Genomic DNA, 19,918 nt, shown 5'->3' on the forward strand with positions numbered 1-19,918 from the left:
AAATGGAATGTTCCTTAAGAATTAATCTTTTAGCCTTTCTTTAGAAATGTAAACTCATTTACTTACTTCCAATGTTTTACTTATTAGACTTGGATGGTAGGAATTTATGTCTAATGCAGAACACTTCTATTTATACACTTTCAGTCTCTCTTACTTTGGATAAGACTGTGGGCTCGGTTTAGATAGAACTTGTGTTTCCATCAAAAACTATCTGTCAAGGACATAATTGGTAATCATTAAATTTAACATAAATGAATGTAAGTAAGACTATAGTCACAAGAATTTACAAATAGCACCTTTTGAGAACAGTGTAATCTATATTAAATCTACACTAAGAGATACAAAAAATGTTTGAAAACCAGAATCTATTCCAAAGGTATAGATTTTTAATACTATAAGGTTTCCAATTTCTGTAAGGTCTTAAGTTACAAGAAAGGCACGCCTAAGCTAACTGACAAGTCAGAGTCATATAATTATTGTTGAAAGCAACTTTAGAGATCACCTAGACCAGAAGCAAAACTTTTAAGGGCCAGATGGCAAATATTTTAGCCTTTGTAAACGACATAATCTCTGTTGCCGTCAACTCTGCTGCTGTAGTGCAAAAGCAACTACAGACAATATATAAACAAATGAGTGTGGCTGTGTCCCAAAAAAACTTTATTTGTATACATGGGTGGGGAGCTATGGATTTGCCCCAAGAGCTACAGTTTGTCCAATCCCTGAACTAGAACCCAACTCTTTCTTTTAATACACAAAAAAACCTAAGGTTCAGAGAATTTAAGCTACTTGGCAAAGATCACCAGATAAACAGCAGAAGAGCCAAATGCAGTAAGTATTCTTTTCAAACCAGATATTTTTCAACAATTCAAACTCTGAAGATTACATTTCCCGAAGAGCTAAAATTTTACAGAATACTCTGTGAAATCTCAGAAAATTCAAGTGTTGTAGTTTCCTATTTAATTAAGGTCAACAGAATTTAATGAAATCTATATAAGCCAAAAAGTAACAATCCATCTATCCATAAATCTATATATATTGACACTATATTACTATGTTTATGTCATACTGTTCTCAGAATAGTTTAATAAATTATGTTATATGAATTTAATATACAAATTAGAATGCAATTCAATTCTAGGCACATCCGCATGTGAAGACACTTTCATTTAAAACTTTCATGATCTCAAAGAAAGGTTAATAATTCCTATTAACCATCTAAAAGTGCAATAATTCTGCTCCAATGAGCAGTTATGGACATTTAAAGAAATTGTCCATTAAATCATTTAAAAAATTTTTAAAAACAGAATGAGAGAGTTCACATTGTGGCTCAGCAGGTTATGAACCCAACTATCCATGAGGATGTGGGTTTGATCCCTGGCCTTGCCCAGTTTGTTAAGGCTCTGGTGTTGCTGTGAGCTGTGGTGTAGGTTGCAGATGTGGCTCGGATCTGGCATGGCTATGGCTGTGGCCGAGCTATAGCTCAGATTCGACCCCTAGCCTGGGAAATTCCATATGCCTTGGGTGCGGTCCTAAAAAAGTGGGGAAAAAAAAAAAAAAAAAAAAAAAGCAGAAAACCCCGCACAAACAGTATGATACTACTCCAGATAAACTACCATACCTAGTAAATCTGCTCCTTCATCCACATCTCCAATTAGGCCTGAACCAGCTGAAGAGAGTTCTTCAAAGAGAGATTCTGTATTGCGATCAAAAGCTTTGTTCTCTATGCCTTTGGTGGGAGTGCTATGCAACAAAACAACAAAACCAAATCAACCAATGTGTCAAAAAATTTTAACAGTGCAAAATGAATACAAAAGGCTAAGTTACATAGGAATATTTCACCTGTAATTTACATTTAATATAAAATATAATTTAAAAGAATTTCTCACAGGTTTACTAAGAAAGCTAGCTCCATTAAACTCCACGGAGAGAACTGCTGAAGAAAATTTAGAATGTTTCTGCAGTGATATTGTAGTGAACACAAACAATAAATAGCAGCTAACAAAGAGCATTACTCTGCATTGTATCAGGCACTGGTCTAGCACAAACCACCTTATTAAAATCTTCACACCTCCTCTACAAAAGAGCTGCTGATATTATCCCAATTTCACAGAAAAGGAAACTAAAGAGGTTAAGGTATTGGTCAAAATCATCCACCAAATGAGTCCAAGAGGCAAGATTCAAACCAGGCAGCCAAGCTTCAGAATCCATAATCTTAACTATCACGGTTTATGTATCTAGGTAAAAATTGGTATGGTCATTTTATTTTCCTTTTAAGGGCAACTTGGCAGTATCCACTAAAATTTAAAATGCAAATACCCACTGACCCAAGAATTTGATGTCCAAAAAACTTCCCATAGTTCTCCTCTTGCAGCACAACAGGTTATGGATCTGACAGTGCCTTAAGGCTAGGCCATCAGGGAATTCCTAAAAGTGCTTTATAAAAAGCAAGTTGCGGGAGTTCCCTGGTGGCCTAGTGTTTAAGGACTTGGTGTTGTCACTGTAGTGGCTTGGGTTCAATCCCTGTCCTGCCATAGGTGTGGACACACACACACACACAAGTTGCAATACAGTCCTTTTTTGCAGGTGTGGAGGGGAATGGGGAAATGTGCGTGTATGTTTGTGCATTAATATTACATTAATAGAAATTATCTACAAAGGATTTCCAATTAAATATGGTGAATAATAGTTATTTATCACCCAATAATTCAGAAACTCAACTAAAATGACAATAAAGGAATTAAGAAGGTATAAGCCCACAAGGACGTAGAGAACAGAAAAGGAAACTATAGCAGATAAGGAATTCCCTCATGGCTCAGTGGGTTAAGGATCTAGCAATATTACCGTTATGGCTCAGGTATACTGTGCCATGGGTTTGATCCATGGCCCAGGAACTTTTGCATGCCAAAGGTGCAGTTGAAGAAAAAAAACTATAGCAGATTAAATATAAATAAAATTATATAAGATGGAAAACAAATGGGCAAACAATAGAAACAGATCCATACAAGAGCTGAAACTTAAGCCATTAGTATTTAAGTTAGTATGCGGCCAGAGGCCCTAAAAGGCCCAGAAACTTAAGGAACCAGCAATCTTCAGAGAGAAGCATGCAAGAGGGAACATAGATAGAATGAAAGATAGCACAAGAAATAATACGAGATCTAAATCCAATCCACTAGAATACTGAGACCTTCCTTCCATATTGTTCTCTGAACAATGGAAGCCAAGGTTAAATGTTAGAGGGAGAAAACTTTAGAATCAGCAATCATTTACTTAAGTATGAGCAAAACAGCCACAGAACAGTAGATATTCAAAGAAGCAGTAAATCTACTATCAAATCTATTATGATAGTAAAATTCTATCATAATATTTAGAGCCCCCAAACAGGAGTTCCCATCGTGGCACATCAGGAACAAATCCGACTAGGAATCATGAGGTTGTGGGTTCAATCTCTGGTCTTGCTCAGAGAGTTAAGGATCTAGCATTGCCGTGAGTTGTGGTGTGGGTCACAGACACAGCTCAGATCTGGTGTTGCTGTGGCTGTAGTGTAGGCAGGCAGCTGAAGCTCCAGTTAGACCCTTCACCTGGGAACTTCCATATGCTGCAGGTACAGCCCTAAAAACCAAAAAAAAAAAAAAAAAAAAAAAAAGCATCCCAAACAAATGGACTGTGACAGGAAAAGGAAACAATGAATGCAGACATGCAGACAATAAGGGAAAAAACTTATTTTTTCATAATAAATGTTACATTCATAAGAGAATTGTACGATGTTTTTTTAAAGGTAGCTATCCGAGAAAAACAAAAAACAAATTTTTAGAAAAAAATTGATGAGCATTGAAAGAGAAAGTTGAAGAAATCACCCAGAAGTTGTAACAAAAATAGAAGAGACAAAAAGGAGGAGGAAAGGGAATTATGAGGGTCAGGCCAGGATGTTCAATATCTGATAGATGTTCTCCAAAAGAGAGAAATAAAGAGAAAATTTCTCAACTGGGAAACACAAATATCCAGATAAAAAGACCTTTACATCAAATATATAATCATGAACTTTTAAAAGGAAAAAAACAAAACAACCAAAAAAAAACCAAAACAGGGATAAAGGGAAAATCTTAAAAAGCTTACAGAGACAATACAAAAGAATCCAAAGAGCAATACTCCAAATTTAACATGACAATGAAGCAATGTCTTCACAATTCTAAAGGAAAACTTCTGAAGATTTTCCAACCTAGCAGTTCCCCTCATGGATCAGTGGTAACGAACCCAACTAGTATCTATGAGGATACAGGTTCTGTCCCTGGCCTTGCTCAGTGGGTTAAAGGATCTGGCGTTGCAGTGAGCTGTAGTATAGGTTGCAAGTGCAGCTCAGATCCTAATGCTGCTGTGGCTGTGGTATAAGCCAGCAGCTATAGCTCCTATTTGACCCCTAGTCAGGGAACCTCCACATGCCGCATACGCGGCCCTACAAAGCAAAAAATAAAATTAAATTAAATTTAAAAACATAACAAAAAAATTCCAACCTAGAATTTTGCATTCAGCCAAACTACCACTCATGTCTTTGAATAACATTCAAGTTGTCAAAAAACTGACTCCAGAGTTCCCGTTGTGGCGCAGTGGAAACGAATCCAACTAGGAACCATGAGGTGGCGGATTCGATCCTTGGCCTTGCTCAGTGGGTTAAGATCCGGCATTGCTGTGAGCTGTGGTGTAGGTCGCAGACGTGGCTCAGATCTGGTGTTGCTGTGGCTGTGGTGTAGGCTGACAGCTACAGCTCTGATTGGACCCCTAGCCTGGGAACCTCCATATGCCACAGGTGCGGCCTTTAAAAAGGGTTAAAAAAGACAAAAACCAAACAAACAAAAAAACTGACTCCTCCCCACAGCCTTTGCCAAGAAGGATAGTTATATATGTAGTGTGTGTGTGTGTGTGTGTGTGTGTGTATCTCCTCTGTCCAGGAGGTGGGAGTTAGGCCACTCCCCTTCTTCCCCCAGTGAACTGTGTAGCAACCTCCTGCCACAGTGGGCAGGGGCTCCCAAAGCTCGTTCCCAGGACATCTTTAAGACTGAGGCGCTGCAGCAACCAAGATTTGTTCCTAACCAAGATTTTGTTCATGGGGGGGAGTGGGGATGGAGGCCGGGGAGCCTTGAGCCATGGGTAGGTGGGTTCCTGACTTTTGCTGTGTGGCGACTATCATCCTGAAGGCCTTGTTCAGAACTTCTGTAAATGCTAGCACACCCCAGTCCTGCTTGCCCTCTCAGATCCTTGGTATCTCCTGCACACTGTTTGTCCATCTCCTTCAAAGGCTGTGCATCCTTCCTGCTGGAGTGGCTGTATCCCCTGAGTGTTAAGTACACCCTGCTGTCAAGTAAGCACTGAGCAAAGCACCTGCCGCCTTCTAAGAAAGGCCCTTCTCTTGGTGTTCTTTATGCTGTGAATCTTTCCATCGGAGGAACTCTTGAGCCTACAGAGGAAGGGTATCCATGGCTCCACCGAGGGGACTGTGAATGGGAACTAAGAATGAAGAAGGGCTGTGGAAGCCGTCCCTCTCCCTTTGACTCATGCTTTGGCAAAATCATGACTGAGTATGGCTTTGAAAGGTGTCTTTTCTACACTGATGCCAAGTTCAGTTTGTAGCATTTATAACCATTTGGTATGGTTTGGGGATTTTGTTCCCCAATAAAAAGAGCAGCACTCAGTGAGAAATACGCTAGTTTTAATTCCCACTGTGAGGAACATGCTAGTTTTAATTCATGTTGATTCCTGTAAGCATTTGACTGACTCACAAGTATTTCCCCCAGAACTTTTTCAGGAAATAGGTATCATTTGGCTGATAACTGCTTAGTGACTTCAGGTTGCTTAATTCATTGGACAGAGGTAGTAATTTATTTTAAAGATAAAGTGGTTAAGTGAGGAAATTTATAAAGCTAAATACTATATATTTTATTTTTCATACGTTTTAAGTGCAAATATGTAGAAATTCTATTTGTAGGACAAGCTGACATACCCATTCTGACACTGTATGCTACAAGAACTCTTACGATGGCATTTTGATTAAAGTGCACTGGAAGATACAAAAAGAAAAAGAGAAAAGAAACATATAAAACAGAAACAATAAAACTCCCCCCAAGGTTTTTTGATTGTTAAATCAAAAACCTAAATTAAAGAAATACAAAGTCGTAAAAGAAAGTAAATGTAACCTAATAGTATATTTTATGGCTAGGCTGTGATTAGTATTTATATAATCATGATATAAATAATGAATGTTAATGTAACAAAAACTGAGATATAATTATATTAGGAGGATGAAAGGAAAGACGATGGTTTAAAGAGATATAAAGTTAATAATCAATATTACATCCTTTATAAAACCAGGCCTCCTCATTTGATCCAAAGAATTCAGAAATTTGAGTGACCATATTTTCAATTTTCCCAAAGATAGTACACAGCTAGTACTGTTATAGATACACAGAGTATAGGTAATCCATTATATACAAGGAGTGCCTTAGGGCATTGGGACTTAATTTTCCCACAGAATTCCAACTGAGAAAAAAAGGGACCAAGGAAGAACAGCAGAAGGATATGATTTAAATACCTGAAGATAAATACCCCAAAACAACTGAGAAGGGATACAAATTGCCTCTCAGGAGTGAGAATGAGGGGTCAGTAGGGGCAAGGGACAACTACTGGCCTTCATATTTTCTATTACCATTTGACTTTAATACTGCATACGTGCTTTAGCCTAATGAAAAAATGTTTTTGATTTTTAAAAAGAGGTTCAGAATGACAAGAGTGTACAACCGTTAAGTAGAAGCTCTATTTCCTAGGTTTAGGAGAAGATGGATAAGAAGCAAATTTCATTGTTTACACTCTGCAATGTTTAATTTCTCAAATAAACAATAAAGGAAAAAATATTTTAATATGACACAGCCTCTGAAATCAGAGTGCCAGACTGAGTCCCAGCTCCACCTCTTGCTAGGTTGGTAATCTTGGACAAGTTACTATACAATTCTGAGCCTCCTTATTGATCAAATGAGGGTGAAGACATCTACCTCAAAGGTTATAATTAAGATAAAATTATATGGGAGTTCTCGCTATGGCAGAGCTACCGGTCTAGCGGGATTTGTTTCCACTGAGCCATGAAGGGAACTCCCTCTGTGCTGTTCTTGAACATCAGTCTATTTCAGATGACCTTCGTTAAGATGATTATATATAGCCATCCTCTTCCCACCACTAAACAACCTCCCTATGTAAAAAGATACTTAAAATGAGACTAATTCCTTCCAGCAATGAAATCACTACTTTTTGAAGGAAAAAAGTCTCTTCTGATCTGAGGGAAGGAATAAATTTTCCTCAAATTATTCCTTTCCCCATTTTTGCTTTTATGTTTTCCCAAGTTCCAAAAAACATAAAATACTCATTTTTTATCCCCATCCTCCCACATGTTCCCAGTCCCTGATGTTGCAAAGGTAACACTTTATATAACATTTAAACCATATATAACACTCAGCTTCAATAACAGAAGACTGAAATATACTATCGACATTTTTTTTTTTTGTCTTTTTGCTATTTCTTTTGGCCGCTCCCGCGGCATATGGAGATTCCCAGGCTAGGGGTCTAATCGGAGCCGTAGCCACCAGCCTACACCAGAGCCACAGCAACACGGGATCCGAGCCGCGTCTGCAACCTACACCACAGCTCACGGCAACGCCGGATTGTTAACCCACTGAGCAAGGGCAGGGACCGAACCCGCAACCTCATGGTTCCTAGTCGGATTCGTTAACCACTGCGCCACGACAGGAACTCCTAGTATCGACATTTCTTCATCAAAATTTCTGAATATATTTTGGTCAGAGACCCAAGGACAACAGTATGCTTCTGGGAGCAAGAAAAGAGGGTAAGATGTCCTAATTTGACATTTATCATACCTTGAGCCTTTATATCCACTGAGATCTTTGTCCATATCCAACTCAGGAGTGGATTCAATGATTGCCTGAACTTCTGACTTCTCTTCATTTTCAGCAGAGCCTTAAAGCATAACATAAATAATGCAAATAACACATACTGCCCTTGATATGAAAATCCTTTTACTTCTATGGTTTTAAATATATTATTTGATCATAAAAAATTTTAAAGAGTTGATTCTAGCAAACACAAGGTTAGATGGAAAGTACATGCTATATTCAACTAATAGTTGATATCAGAAATTAATTAAATAACCAAAAAGTTTCATTTGTGTTTCTTGGGACATAGTGCTGTGTACACAGGTCAGAACTCGCTGTTTCCATTCTATTTAATGGGTAGAATAGAGAGAAGTTAAAGACAAAGACTGGGAATTCCTTGGTGGTCTAGTGATTAGGATTCAACGCTTTCATGGCTGTGGCCCAGGTTCAATCCCCTGTCTTATAACTGAGATCCCACATCAGGCCGTTGCACACCTCAGCCAAAAAAAAAGAGACAAAGACTAATGACCTAAGAAAGGGAACAGAAAAAGACTGCCCTCCTGCCTTTCAAGCTCTCCAGTGCTCCAGTCCTCACTCCCCCTTTTCCTCTCCAAAACCTTAATCATTATCTTTTTTTTTTTTTTTTTAAGCATATGGAAGTTCCCGGGCTAGAGGTCGAATTGGAGCTACAGCTGCCAGCCTACGATACAGCCACAGCAACGCCAGATCCAAGCCACATCTGCAACCTACATCACAGCTCACAGCAATGCCAGATCCTTAACCCACTAAACAAGGCCAGGGATCGAACCCGCATCCTTATGGATACTAGTTGGGTTCACTACCAGTGAGCCACAATGGGAATTCCTAATTATTACTTCTTTTAAGCTTATTTACAATTGAGTACAATTTTCTAAGTTTACAGTCCAACACCCCAAAGATGTATGTTCTCACGCCCACATCATCTGGATTTATTAAATACTTTGCTAGCCAGGAAGGAATCAGGGTCACTTACCTATTGATACATTTCTAGTTTCTTGGGCTACCTGTACTTCAATGTGCTTGCTTATCTCTGACTTGTCTGGTGTTTCTGCAACCTTCACAAAACCTTCATTATCTTCATTTAAGGGAGTATCAGCAGGAATTGCTGCTACATCAGAAGCAGCTGTTGATGCTGGAGTGGTAGCTTTAGATCCTCCTTGGCTAACATCAGAAAGTTCATCCTACAAGCAAATAATTAGAGAAAAAAATCTGATTAGCAATTTATTTAAAATTATTTCTAAAATGGAGAAAGAAACTTGAGAGAAAAGTCTATCAAAAAACACTAAGTCACTGATTACCAAAGGAAATCATAAATAATCCCTGCAGATAACTTTCAAGTAATTAGGAAATATTTAAGTAATCATATTTTACTAGACATACACAAGATTCTTCTAAATAGAAAATCTGAAGATAAAAGCAGATTGAAGTTGTTAGTAATAAAATTATATATTAATCAGAGTTTGTAATGACAGCTCTAATTTGTACAATCATTTTATAATAAAGACCTATTTCAAGACAGAACATGTACTGTGTAGTAGCTACTCCAAAACAGCAATGGAATAACAAGATTCTTAATCTGAGGACAGTTTTGTTCTTTTTTTTTGCTTTTTGCTTTTTAGGGCTGTACCCACAGCATAAGGAGGCTCCCAGGCTAGGGGCTGAATCAGAGCTACAGCTACTGGCCTACACCACAGCCACAGCCACGCCGATCCAAGCCGTGTCAGTAACCTACACCGCAGCTCACGGCAAAGCCAGATCCTTAACCCACTGAGCGAGGCCAGGGATTGAACCCACAACCTCATGGTTCCTAGTCAGATTCATTTCCACTGCACCACAACGGGAACTCGTAGTTTTCTTCCTAAAATATCTTGCATACAGATCATTTGAAGTGCTTGTAGAAAGGACAGATTCTAAGTCCAAGTCCAGACTCTAGGCAGTGAGATCAGGTAATCTGTGTGTTAACAGACAATCCAGGTGATCTACATACTCGTTAAAATTTAATAACACTTCTAAAGTATGCAGACTTTAAGAAGTATATACCCAGAGGGAAAATTTATGTAAAAATACGTATACAATGTATTTTTCTAGGAAAAGAATCTACAACTTTCATCAGATTTTCAAAATTAAAAACAGCTGTTCAGGGAGTTCCTGTTGTGGCTCAGTGGTAACAAACCTGACTAGTATCCACAAGGATACACATTCCATTCCTGGCTTTTGGAAGGTTAAGGACCCAGTGCTGCTCGTGGCTGTGGTGTAGGCAGGCAGCTGCTGCAGCTCCCATTCGACTCCTAGCCTGGGAACTCCTATAGGCTGTGGGTATGGCCCTGAAAGGCAAAAAAAACAAAACAAAACAACAGTTGTCCAATGGGTACCAATAATGAGACAGCTCTTTATGCAAAGTACCCACGTCTTAAAAAAAAAGAGATCCTGACAAAATGTTTACTACTAGTAATGATGATGATGACGATTAGTATGAATTTACCAAATGTATAATTTTGGATAAGGTATGAATTTTTTCTATACCTACATTTTCTCCTATGTATAAAATAGAGATAATGGTATCCAGTTCATTGAGTTATTCTAAATTTTTCTATATAAAGACTTAGCAATGTGTTCACATATACTAAATGTTTAAAATGTTGAGTATTACAATTTATAATAATACATTATGCACAACTTTGAAAATTTTGCAATACATGCTTTTGGCATAAGATAAAAAAAAGAATATATAAACATATTGAGTTGTGCTATCTATGGTGAGGGATGATTATTAGTGATTTTTATCTCCCTCTTTAACCTTTTTTTTTTTTTTGTCTTTTGTCTTTTTGTTGTTGCTATTTCTTGGGCCGCTCCCACGGCATATGGAGGTTCCCAGGCTAGGGGTTGAATCGGAGCCTTAGCCACCGGCCTACGCCAGAGCCACAGCAACGCGGGATCTGAGCCACGTCTGCAACCTACACCACAGCTCACGGCAACACCGGATCGTTAACCCACTGAGCGAGGGCAGGGACCAAACCCGCAACCTCATGGTTCCTAGTCGGATTCGTTAACCACTGCGCCACGACAGGAACTCCTCTTTAAACTTTTTTTTTTTTTTTTCCATATCCATAGCTTGTGGAAGTTCCCAGGCCAGGGCTTAAATTTGTGCTGTTTCAACCTGCACTACAGCTGTGGCAAGACCAGATCATAAACTCAATATGCCACATGGGAACTTTCTTTTTTTAACTTTTGTTCTTTTTATGTCCACAACCCCTAGCATATGAAAGTTCTGGGACCAAGGTCTGGATCCAAGCTGCAGCTGTGACAATGGTTGATACTTCTAAACTACTGCAATAGCCAGGGACTGAGTCACTGCAGTTGAATTCTCCCCCTCCCCCCCCCTTTTTTTTTAAGGCCCCACCTGTGGCATATGGAAATTCTGGGGCTAAGGGTCGAATTGGAGCTGTAGCTGCTGGCCTATGCCACAGCCACAGCAATGCTGGATTCAAGCCATGTCTGCAACCTACACCAAAGTTTATACCAACGCCAGGTCCTTAACCTATTGACCAAGGACAGGGATTAAACCCGAATCCTCACAGACACTACATGGGGTTCTTAATCCACCGAGCCACAACAGAAATTCCCTGCAGTAGGATTCCTAATCCACTGCACCACAGTGGGAACTCCAAACTTTTAAAGAACATTATTTAAAATAGATCACAGTTAAATTAACTAACTTCAATTTTTTTAATTTTAAAAAATTTAATAAAATACATTATAGCCATAAAAATAATGGAATATAATACAAGCAATTAAAAATAACACCATAGCAATCTTACACTATCTGATTTCAGTTTTTTTAAACACTGAGATCTAAGAGGGTGTTCAAATTCAAGTTTAAAACTATTCAAGGGAGATCCCGTTGTGGGTCAGTGCTAATGAACCCGACCAGTATCCATGAGGATTCGGGTTTGATCCCTGTGCCAACTCAGCGGGTTAAGGATCCACCATTTCTGAGCTGTGGTGTAGGTCACAGCCTCGGCTCGGATCCTGTGCTGCTGTGGCTGTCGAGCAGGATGCCAGCCAGCTATGGCTCACATTCGACCCCTAGCCTGGGAACTTCCATATGCTGAAGCTGTGGCCCTAAAAAGCAAAAAATAAATAAGTAAAATAAAATTTAAAAAACAAAACAAAACTCTGAGTATAAGAAAAAAACCAAACAGGAGTTCCCGTCGTGGCTCAGTGGTTAACGAATCTGACTGGGAACCATGAGGTTGCGGGTTCGATCCCTGCCCTTGCTCAGTGGGTTAAGGATCTGGCGTTGCCATGAGCTGTGGTGTAGGTTGCAGATGCGGCTCAGATCCCGCATTGCTGTGGCTGTGGCGTAGGCCGGTGGCTACAGCTCCGATTGGACCCCTAGCCTGGGAACCTCCATATGCCTTGGGAGCAGCCCAAGAAAAGGCAAAAATACAAAAAAAAAAAAGAAAGAAAGAAAGAAAAAGAAAAGAAACCAAACAAAAAAAAAAACCCTGCAAAAAGTACAAGAAAAAAATTTTTGGCACATATTCAACTTATACATGCTATGATGTACAGCAACTATAATGAAAGTAATCACACTTGGAGAACTTCACCACCACCAAAACTCTTTCACAACATTAAAACATTTTCATCTCCACTATCTTCTCTTATTATTTTAATTCACTATCATGCATTTTGATGTATGGCTGAACTAATATAAATCAATTACAGATGAGAACATATGGTTATAAGAGAAAATATATTTGCTATGGCAAACTGAGAGCTCTTTATTCCTTCAATAGTCCTCTCAACTCCACTACTCATCCCAAACTCAGGCTTTTGGAAGGTTTTTTTCCTCCTTGTTTTTGCTTTAAATGATGATAAATGTATAATGTCACAAAATGTGACCTAGCATGATGTTACTCACTAAAAGTCCTGAATGTCTTAGCTCTACTGATGGGCTTCAGCTCTAACAGATTTAAAAAACCCAAATGTATGCTGAAGATCTTCATCTTAATAAATTTTTGCTAGTCTCATCTTCTGACAGTTTACATTGCATCTTGACTTTTGTATCAGTTGGTCAGCTAGTGATTATTTACTGCTCATTATAATTTTAAGAAATATATATATACATATAAAACAGATGATCCATTTACCAAAAACAAACTCTGAGATTCTAAATCTACCAAAAGAAAAGCAAAATGGTACATGGCATACAACATTAACTTAGAAGGAATTTTCAATGACATAGGAAAATGCTATGTTAAGTAGAAAAAAATGTACTTTTAAAAAATAATCAGGTTTTTTTTTTTTTTTTTTTTTTGTCTTTTTGCCATTTCTTGGGCTGCTCCTGTGGCACATGAAGGTTCTCAGGCTGGGGTCGAATCAGAGCTGTGTAGCCGCCAGCCTACACCAGAGCCACAGCAATGCGGGATCCGAGCCGCATCTGCAACTACACCACAGCTCATGGCAACGCTGGATCCTTAACCCAAGGGCAGGGATCGAACCCGCAACCTCATGGTTCCTAGTCGGATTCATTAACCACTGCGCCATGATGGGAACTCCATGTCATTTATAACAGCAAAAAAATAAAAATTAAAATTAAAAAAAGCAAACAACCTAAATGCTCCAAAATAGGAAATTAGGCAAATTATAGTACATCCATAAAACAGAATACTATGAAGCAATTTTAAAAATCGTGTTGTAGAAAAATATTTTCTGAAATGAAAAAGTATTCAAAGTATTATGCAAAGAGATTGGGGATGAAAACAGTTCTGTATAGTATGATCAACCAAAAATTGGCTACAAAAATCTGTTAGGGCACCTGACAATTTTAATAGGGTTGTCACTAGGTAGTTGGATAATGAGTAACTTTTGCTTTTACTATGCCCTTATTAGCATTTGCATATATGTAAAAAAAATACTAAAAATCAGAAAACAAATCTATAAGAAGTACGGTCTCAAAAACAATTTAAGTATATAAAGTAACTAGAAATAGTAAGCATAGATGAGATTCTCTTTTGATTTCAAAGTTTTGAGAAAAAGAAAACCATTTATATTTATGAATTGGGACTATCCATACATTACCGCCTTGTGTTTAAAATAACTTTGAGTACCTACAGTGCAATATTAAACTTATACTAATAAAATTAGCTGAATCATACAGCCAACTCTTTTCTTCTCTGCATCTCAAATACAGAGCTGATTCCCAATGGGAAGAAAGGCAAACCAAAGACATAAATAATAAATAGCTCAATTCTCTATCATCTCCTCCTGTCTTAAAATAAAAAGAAAAAATTACAATTTCCTTGAGCTGGAGACTGGCACCTAATATAAAAGTAGCTAATAAAAATTTAGTCAAGCAGGAGTTCCCATTGTGGCACAGTAGAAATGATTCCAAATAGTATCCATAAGGATGCAGGTTTGATCCCTGGCTTCCCTCAGTTGGCTGGGGATCCAGTATTAGGTGGCTGTAGCATAGGCCAGCAGGTATAGCTCCAATTCAACCCCTAGCCTAGGAAACTCATATGCTGCAGGTGTGGCCCTAAAAAGGAAAAAAAAAATTAGTCAAAAAGCAGTTCTCAGAGTTCCCCTCAATGGCTCAGTGGTTAACGAATCCAACTAGGAGCCATGAGGTTATGGGTTCGATTCCTGGCCTTGCTCAGTGGGTTAAGGATCCAGCGTTGCCGTGAGCTGTGGTGCAGATTGCAGACGCGGCTCGGATCCGGTGTTGCTGTGGCTCTGGCATAGGCCGGCAGCTACAGCTCCAATTCAACCCCTAGCCTGGGAACCTCCATATGCCGCAGGAGCGGCACAAGAAATAGCAAAAAGACAAAAAAAAAAAAAAAAAAAAAAAAAAAAGCAGCAGCAGTTCCCTCCTGGCTCAGGGGGTTTAAGACCCAGCACTGTCACTGCTGTGGCTCTGGTTACAGCTGTGGTAGGGATTTGGTCCCTGGCTGGGGAATTTCTACATGCAGCAGGTGAGGCCAAAAAATTAAAAATTAAAAAAAAAATTTAGTCAAGCAAATTAGCTTGTTACGAGCTGAGTCAGAAAAACTGAGAATAATATTTCCGAAGCCAAAGAGGACAATAGTGAAGAAAACTAGACGTCAACCTGAGTACTACCCTCTCAGTCTTTGTTTTGATGTGCACTCTACTTAACAGAAAAAGTAAAAGTGGTACTATTTGGATTAATCTAACAGCCTGGTTATTTCATATTTATATTATCATATATATGAGTGCCTACTATTTTAAAGTTGAAAATATGAATTACATTTACAAATTAACATAAAATAGGAATTCCCTTGTTGGCAGAGCAGGTTAAGGATCCAGTGTTGTCACAGCGGCAGCTCAAGGCCCTGCTAAGGTGCAGGTTCAATCCCTGGCCTGGGAACTCACACATGCCATTAAGTGTGGCCTAAAATAAATAATAATAGTGATATAAAATAAAGAGTCTAGGTTCCTGATGAATAGTGTTGATGAACAGCACTTAAAGCCATCAAGATTATGGATTCAGAAAGCCCTAGAGGATATCAAGTTCATCTACAATGAGAAAATGATATGCCGTTGAAACTATTTGAAAAATAAATGATTGGAGGTCAATCTTGACCTTGTCATTCACCTCTCAAAAGACAAGTACAGAAATTATTTCCTCTTCTTTCTTATCACGCTCCCTGCAAGGTCTAGCTATTTTAACCTTTCAAAAATTACTTAATTGGAGTTCCTGTTGTGGCTCAGCAGTAATGAACCCAACTAGCATCCATGAGGATGTGGGTTTAAACCCTAGCCTCATTCAGTGGGTTATGAATCTGGTGTTGCCATGAGCTGTGGTTGTGGCCTGCAGCTACAGCTCCTATTCAGCCCTTATTCTGGGAACTTCCATATGCCAAGGGTGCAGCCCTAAAATCAAGAAAAAAAAAATTAGTAATCAAAAAGTTTACAATATAAATAGCTTGGCAAAATCGCTCGTCCCCAAATTCAGTTGTGGATCTAGGAGTATGAAATAAAGTAACCAGGAAAGAGCTCAGCCTAAAATAAGAGAAGGACTGTGACAGGGGATCTCAAGGTTCAGGGCTACAAGGAAGTGGTGAATTAGGATCTGCTTAGAAAAAGACGATTATCTGAAGTTTTTTTTGTTTTGTTTTGTTTTTTGTTTTGTTTTTTAATTTTATGGCCACACACATGGCATATGGAAGTTCCCAGGCCAGGGACTAAATGTGAGCCAGAGCTGCGGCCAATGCCAGATCCTTTTAACTCACTGTGCTAGACTAGGGATTGAATCCATACCTCCACAGCAACCCAATCCACTGCAGTCACATCTTTCATCTACTGTACCTGGCAGGAACTCCTTAAGATTTTTAAGATTTGTCCTAGGCTATCCAAATAACACGAGTTTATTAAGGAGTTCCCTTGTGACACAGTGGGTTAGGCACCCAGTGTAGTCACTGTAGTGGCTCGGGTTGCTGCTGTGGCACAGGTTCCATCCCTGGACCAGGAACGTCCACATGCTATGAGTGCAACCAAAAAAAAACCTAATAACATGAAATTATTCATCTGTAACTTATTTCCCACATACTTTTGCCACGTATTATTTTACACAAAATAAATAGCTCACTATGTGGGTTGTACTTCTGACAACTGGATCCCAGGAATAGAGCATGAGAGCTAAGAAAGGAAAAGCTTTGAATTCTAGGGAATAATTTTCAAAAGAGGTATTTCTCCTTGGTCTCTCAGGCAGTGGAGACATAAAGCCCCTAATATTAGCAGGATAAGTAATGAGATGGAAAGTGTCTGCTACAATGTTTGACCAAGGGCATAATATTCTACTTTATCTCCTATGGAAGAAATTATGAAATTCTATCACTAAAATGCCTCCAACTAAGAGAGAAGGAAGAAAAAGGCAAACCTAAATACTATTCTGTTAGAAGATAAAATATATCATTTTTAGTCAACAGTAAGTTTATAGGATACCACATGCAAAAAAAGGATGAAAAATTTTTCCTAGTTACCTAAATGGAAACTGGAAACATTTATAGGAATTATTAAACATCAAGTTACAGGGGAGTTGCAAGCTATTATTTCACATTCAATCTGTGGCTTCCTATTTTACGCCGCTCATATGCCAGGATGTACTATTTTATCTAACGGTCTTGACTACAAATGCTGCTTTATTTCTCTGAGGACCACTGGGATATCAATTTCAATTACCTGATGTCATTACGATATCCTCTTTAGTGGCACATGTGGGTGCTAAACATGGAGACTTAATGAATTTTCAAGTCTCTTTCTGATAAACATACTTATTTTGTAACCTCATTACCACTCCTTCAGTCTTTAAGAAACTCTCACATTGTACGCTTTCATGTCACTGGAGAATGCCCACAAAAAGCAGGACCTGACTTGGGGTCCCAGTGCTATAACTATAAGAAAACGGCACTGTTGAGCAATAAGAATATAACAAGTGCTGGTGAGATGTGGAGAAAACAGGAACCTTGTATACTGTTGGTAGGGTGGTAAAATGTGCAATTGCTATGGAAAACAGAATGGAGTTTCCACATAAAATTAAAAATTGAACTACCACATGATCTAACACTACCCCTTCTAGGCATAAAACCAAAAGATGTGAAAGGAGAGCTACAAAGAGGTAACTGTACACAGCAGTACTATTCATAATGATTCAGAGGTAGACAAAACTCAAATGTCCATAGAGGGATGAATGGATAAACAAAATGTGGCATATATATAATGGAATATTACTTGGCCTTTATAAGGAAGCAAATCCTGTTACATGCTACAACATGGATGAACCTTAAGGACGTAAGGGAAATAAGCTAGTCACAAAACGACAAATACTACATACTACATGATTCCTCTTATATGAGGTAGCTAAAATTGTCAAATTTATAGAAACACTAAGTAGACCAGTAATTACCAGGGCTGAGGGGAGGGGGGAGGAGGAGTTATTTAATGGGTAAAGAGTTTCAGGTATTTTAGGAGTTCCCATCATGGCTCAACAGTAATGAACCCAACTAGAATCCATCAGGATGCAGGTTCAATCCCTGGCCTCACTCAGTGGGTTAAGGATCCAGCATTGCCATGAGCTGTGGCGTAGGTCACAGACGTGGCTCAGGTCCCACATTGCTGTGGCTGTGGCACAGGTCAGCAGCTGTAGCTCCCATTCAGCCCCTAGCCTGGGAAGTTCCATAGGCCACAGGTGTGGCCATAAAAGGAAAAAACAAACAAACAAACAAACAAAAAAAAAAAACAAACAACCAAAAAAAACCCCAAAAAACAAAACAACTTTCATGCCTTCACAAAATATTTTCATTTGTTCCATTCATCAAATACCTCAGTGCTATATAGGATACATATGTCATGTGTTATGTGGCATTGCCACATTGCTACTTATGTTCAGAGAGACTATAAAGTAAGTTTGCAACTAGAAAAATAAAGACAACTTAGAAATGTTTCAATGTAGTGTTTTCCTAAGTAGCCTATCTGATTTCACCTGAAATAAGCTAAAAAAAGAGGCAAACAACTCTGATACATAAGTTTGTTTTTTAGCATCAAAGATTTTAGGCCTACTGGAAGTAAAGACAGAATTACAGAAAGTAATTAGTCCCATGGATCCCCAGTATAACACATCATATACATACACTTTTTTTAATTTATTTTTTTCCCACTGTACAGCAAGGGGATCAAGTTATCAATTTACATGTATACATTTTTCCCCCCACCCTTTGTTCTGCTGAAATATGAGTATCTAGACATAGTTCTCAATGCTATTCAGCAGGATCTCCTTGTAAATCTATTCCAAGTTGTGTCTGATAACCCCAAGCTCCTGATCCCTCCCACTCCTTCCCTCTCCCGTCAGGCAGCCACAAGTCTATTCTTCAAGTCCATGATTTTCTTTTCTGTGGAGATGTTCATTTGTGCTGGATATTAGATTCCAGTTATAAGTGATATCATATGGTATTTGTCTTTGTCTTTCTGACTCATTTCACTCAGTATGAGAGTCTCTAGTTCCATCCATGTGGCTGCAAATGGCATTATGGCATTCTTTTTTTATGGCTGAGTAGTATTCCATTGTGTATATATACCACATCTTCCGAATCCAATCATCTGTTGATGGACATTTGGGTTGTTTCCATGTCCTGGCTATTGTGAATAGTGCTGCAATGAACATGTGGGTGCATGTGTCTCTTTTAAGTAGAGTTTTGTCCAGATATCTGCCCAAGAGTGGGATTGCGGGGTCATATGGAAGTTCTATGCATATACATACATTTTGGTTGTTGTTGTTGTTGTTCAGCTCCATGAAAGATCTCAGTTCCTAGACCAGGGATTGAATCCAGGCCACAGCAGGGAAAGCACCAAGTCCTAACTACTAAACCACAAGGGAAATCCCAGCTTATCCCCTTATATTTTAAATTCTATGCTTACATTTTTGTCCCCAAGTAAAAGTTAAATGTCCAAAGCAAGAGTTTTAATGCCCTTGTGACTTACAACTCTACAGCATAACAAAATCAAAATGTGTACAGGTACTTTCTGGAAATCTTTATAAAACTTTAATTTGATTCCTAAAGGAGTCTATGTCCTAAACAAATACTGAGAACTCTAAACACATTTAGATGAAATAAGTGTTGATATAAATTATACCAGAAGTTCAAAAAAAATTCAGAGTGTTAAAGGAGAGGCATGGATAGATGTCCTACCTCTGACGATATTTCTGAAGAAGAAGCTATTTCACTGTCATGAACCTGCTGAAGGGTTTGCATGGTTAACTCTAATCTGGTGGGTAGAAGAGAGCCTTATTTTGTCTTTATATCCCCAGTGCCTAGCATATCAAGCCTGACATGAAACAGACTCTCAAAAGATGTTTACTGGAGTTCCCGTCATGGCTCAGTGGTTAACAAACCCGACTAGGATCCATGAGGATGCAGGTGCCATCCCTGGCC

General features: G+C 38.6%; 1 protein-coding gene across 14 annotated transcripts in view; it reads right to left on the minus strand.

The window, feature by feature from the left end:
• Positions 1 to 19,918, minus strand: part of SPAG9 (sperm associated antigen 9) — a 143,813-nt gene that overhangs the window by 40,168 nt on the left and 83,727 nt on the right. For all 14 annotated transcript variants that reach the window (XM_021067206.2, XM_021067204.2, XM_084984835.1 and 11 more), the window contains 3 exons: positions 8,941 to 9,148; positions 7,914 to 8,013; positions 1,619 to 1,740 (listed from right to left, as the gene is read on the minus strand). In XM_021067206.2, the coding sequence (XP_020922865.1) occupies positions 1,619 to 1,740; positions 7,914 to 8,013; positions 8,941 to 9,148 (430 nt within the window). The remainder of the gene's footprint in view (positions 1 to 1,618; positions 1,741 to 7,913; positions 8,014 to 8,940; positions 9,149 to 19,918) is intronic.

This window comes from Sus scrofa, chromosome 12, assembly GCF_054392235.1.
Source record: "Sus scrofa isolate SSC_HxYL_T2T_F1_AM1 chromosome 12, Sscrofa_HxYL_maternal_Yorkshire_Landrace_v2.0, whole genome shotgun sequence".
NCBI classification, from domain to species: Eukaryota; Metazoa; Chordata; class Mammalia; order Artiodactyla; family Suidae; genus Sus; species Sus scrofa.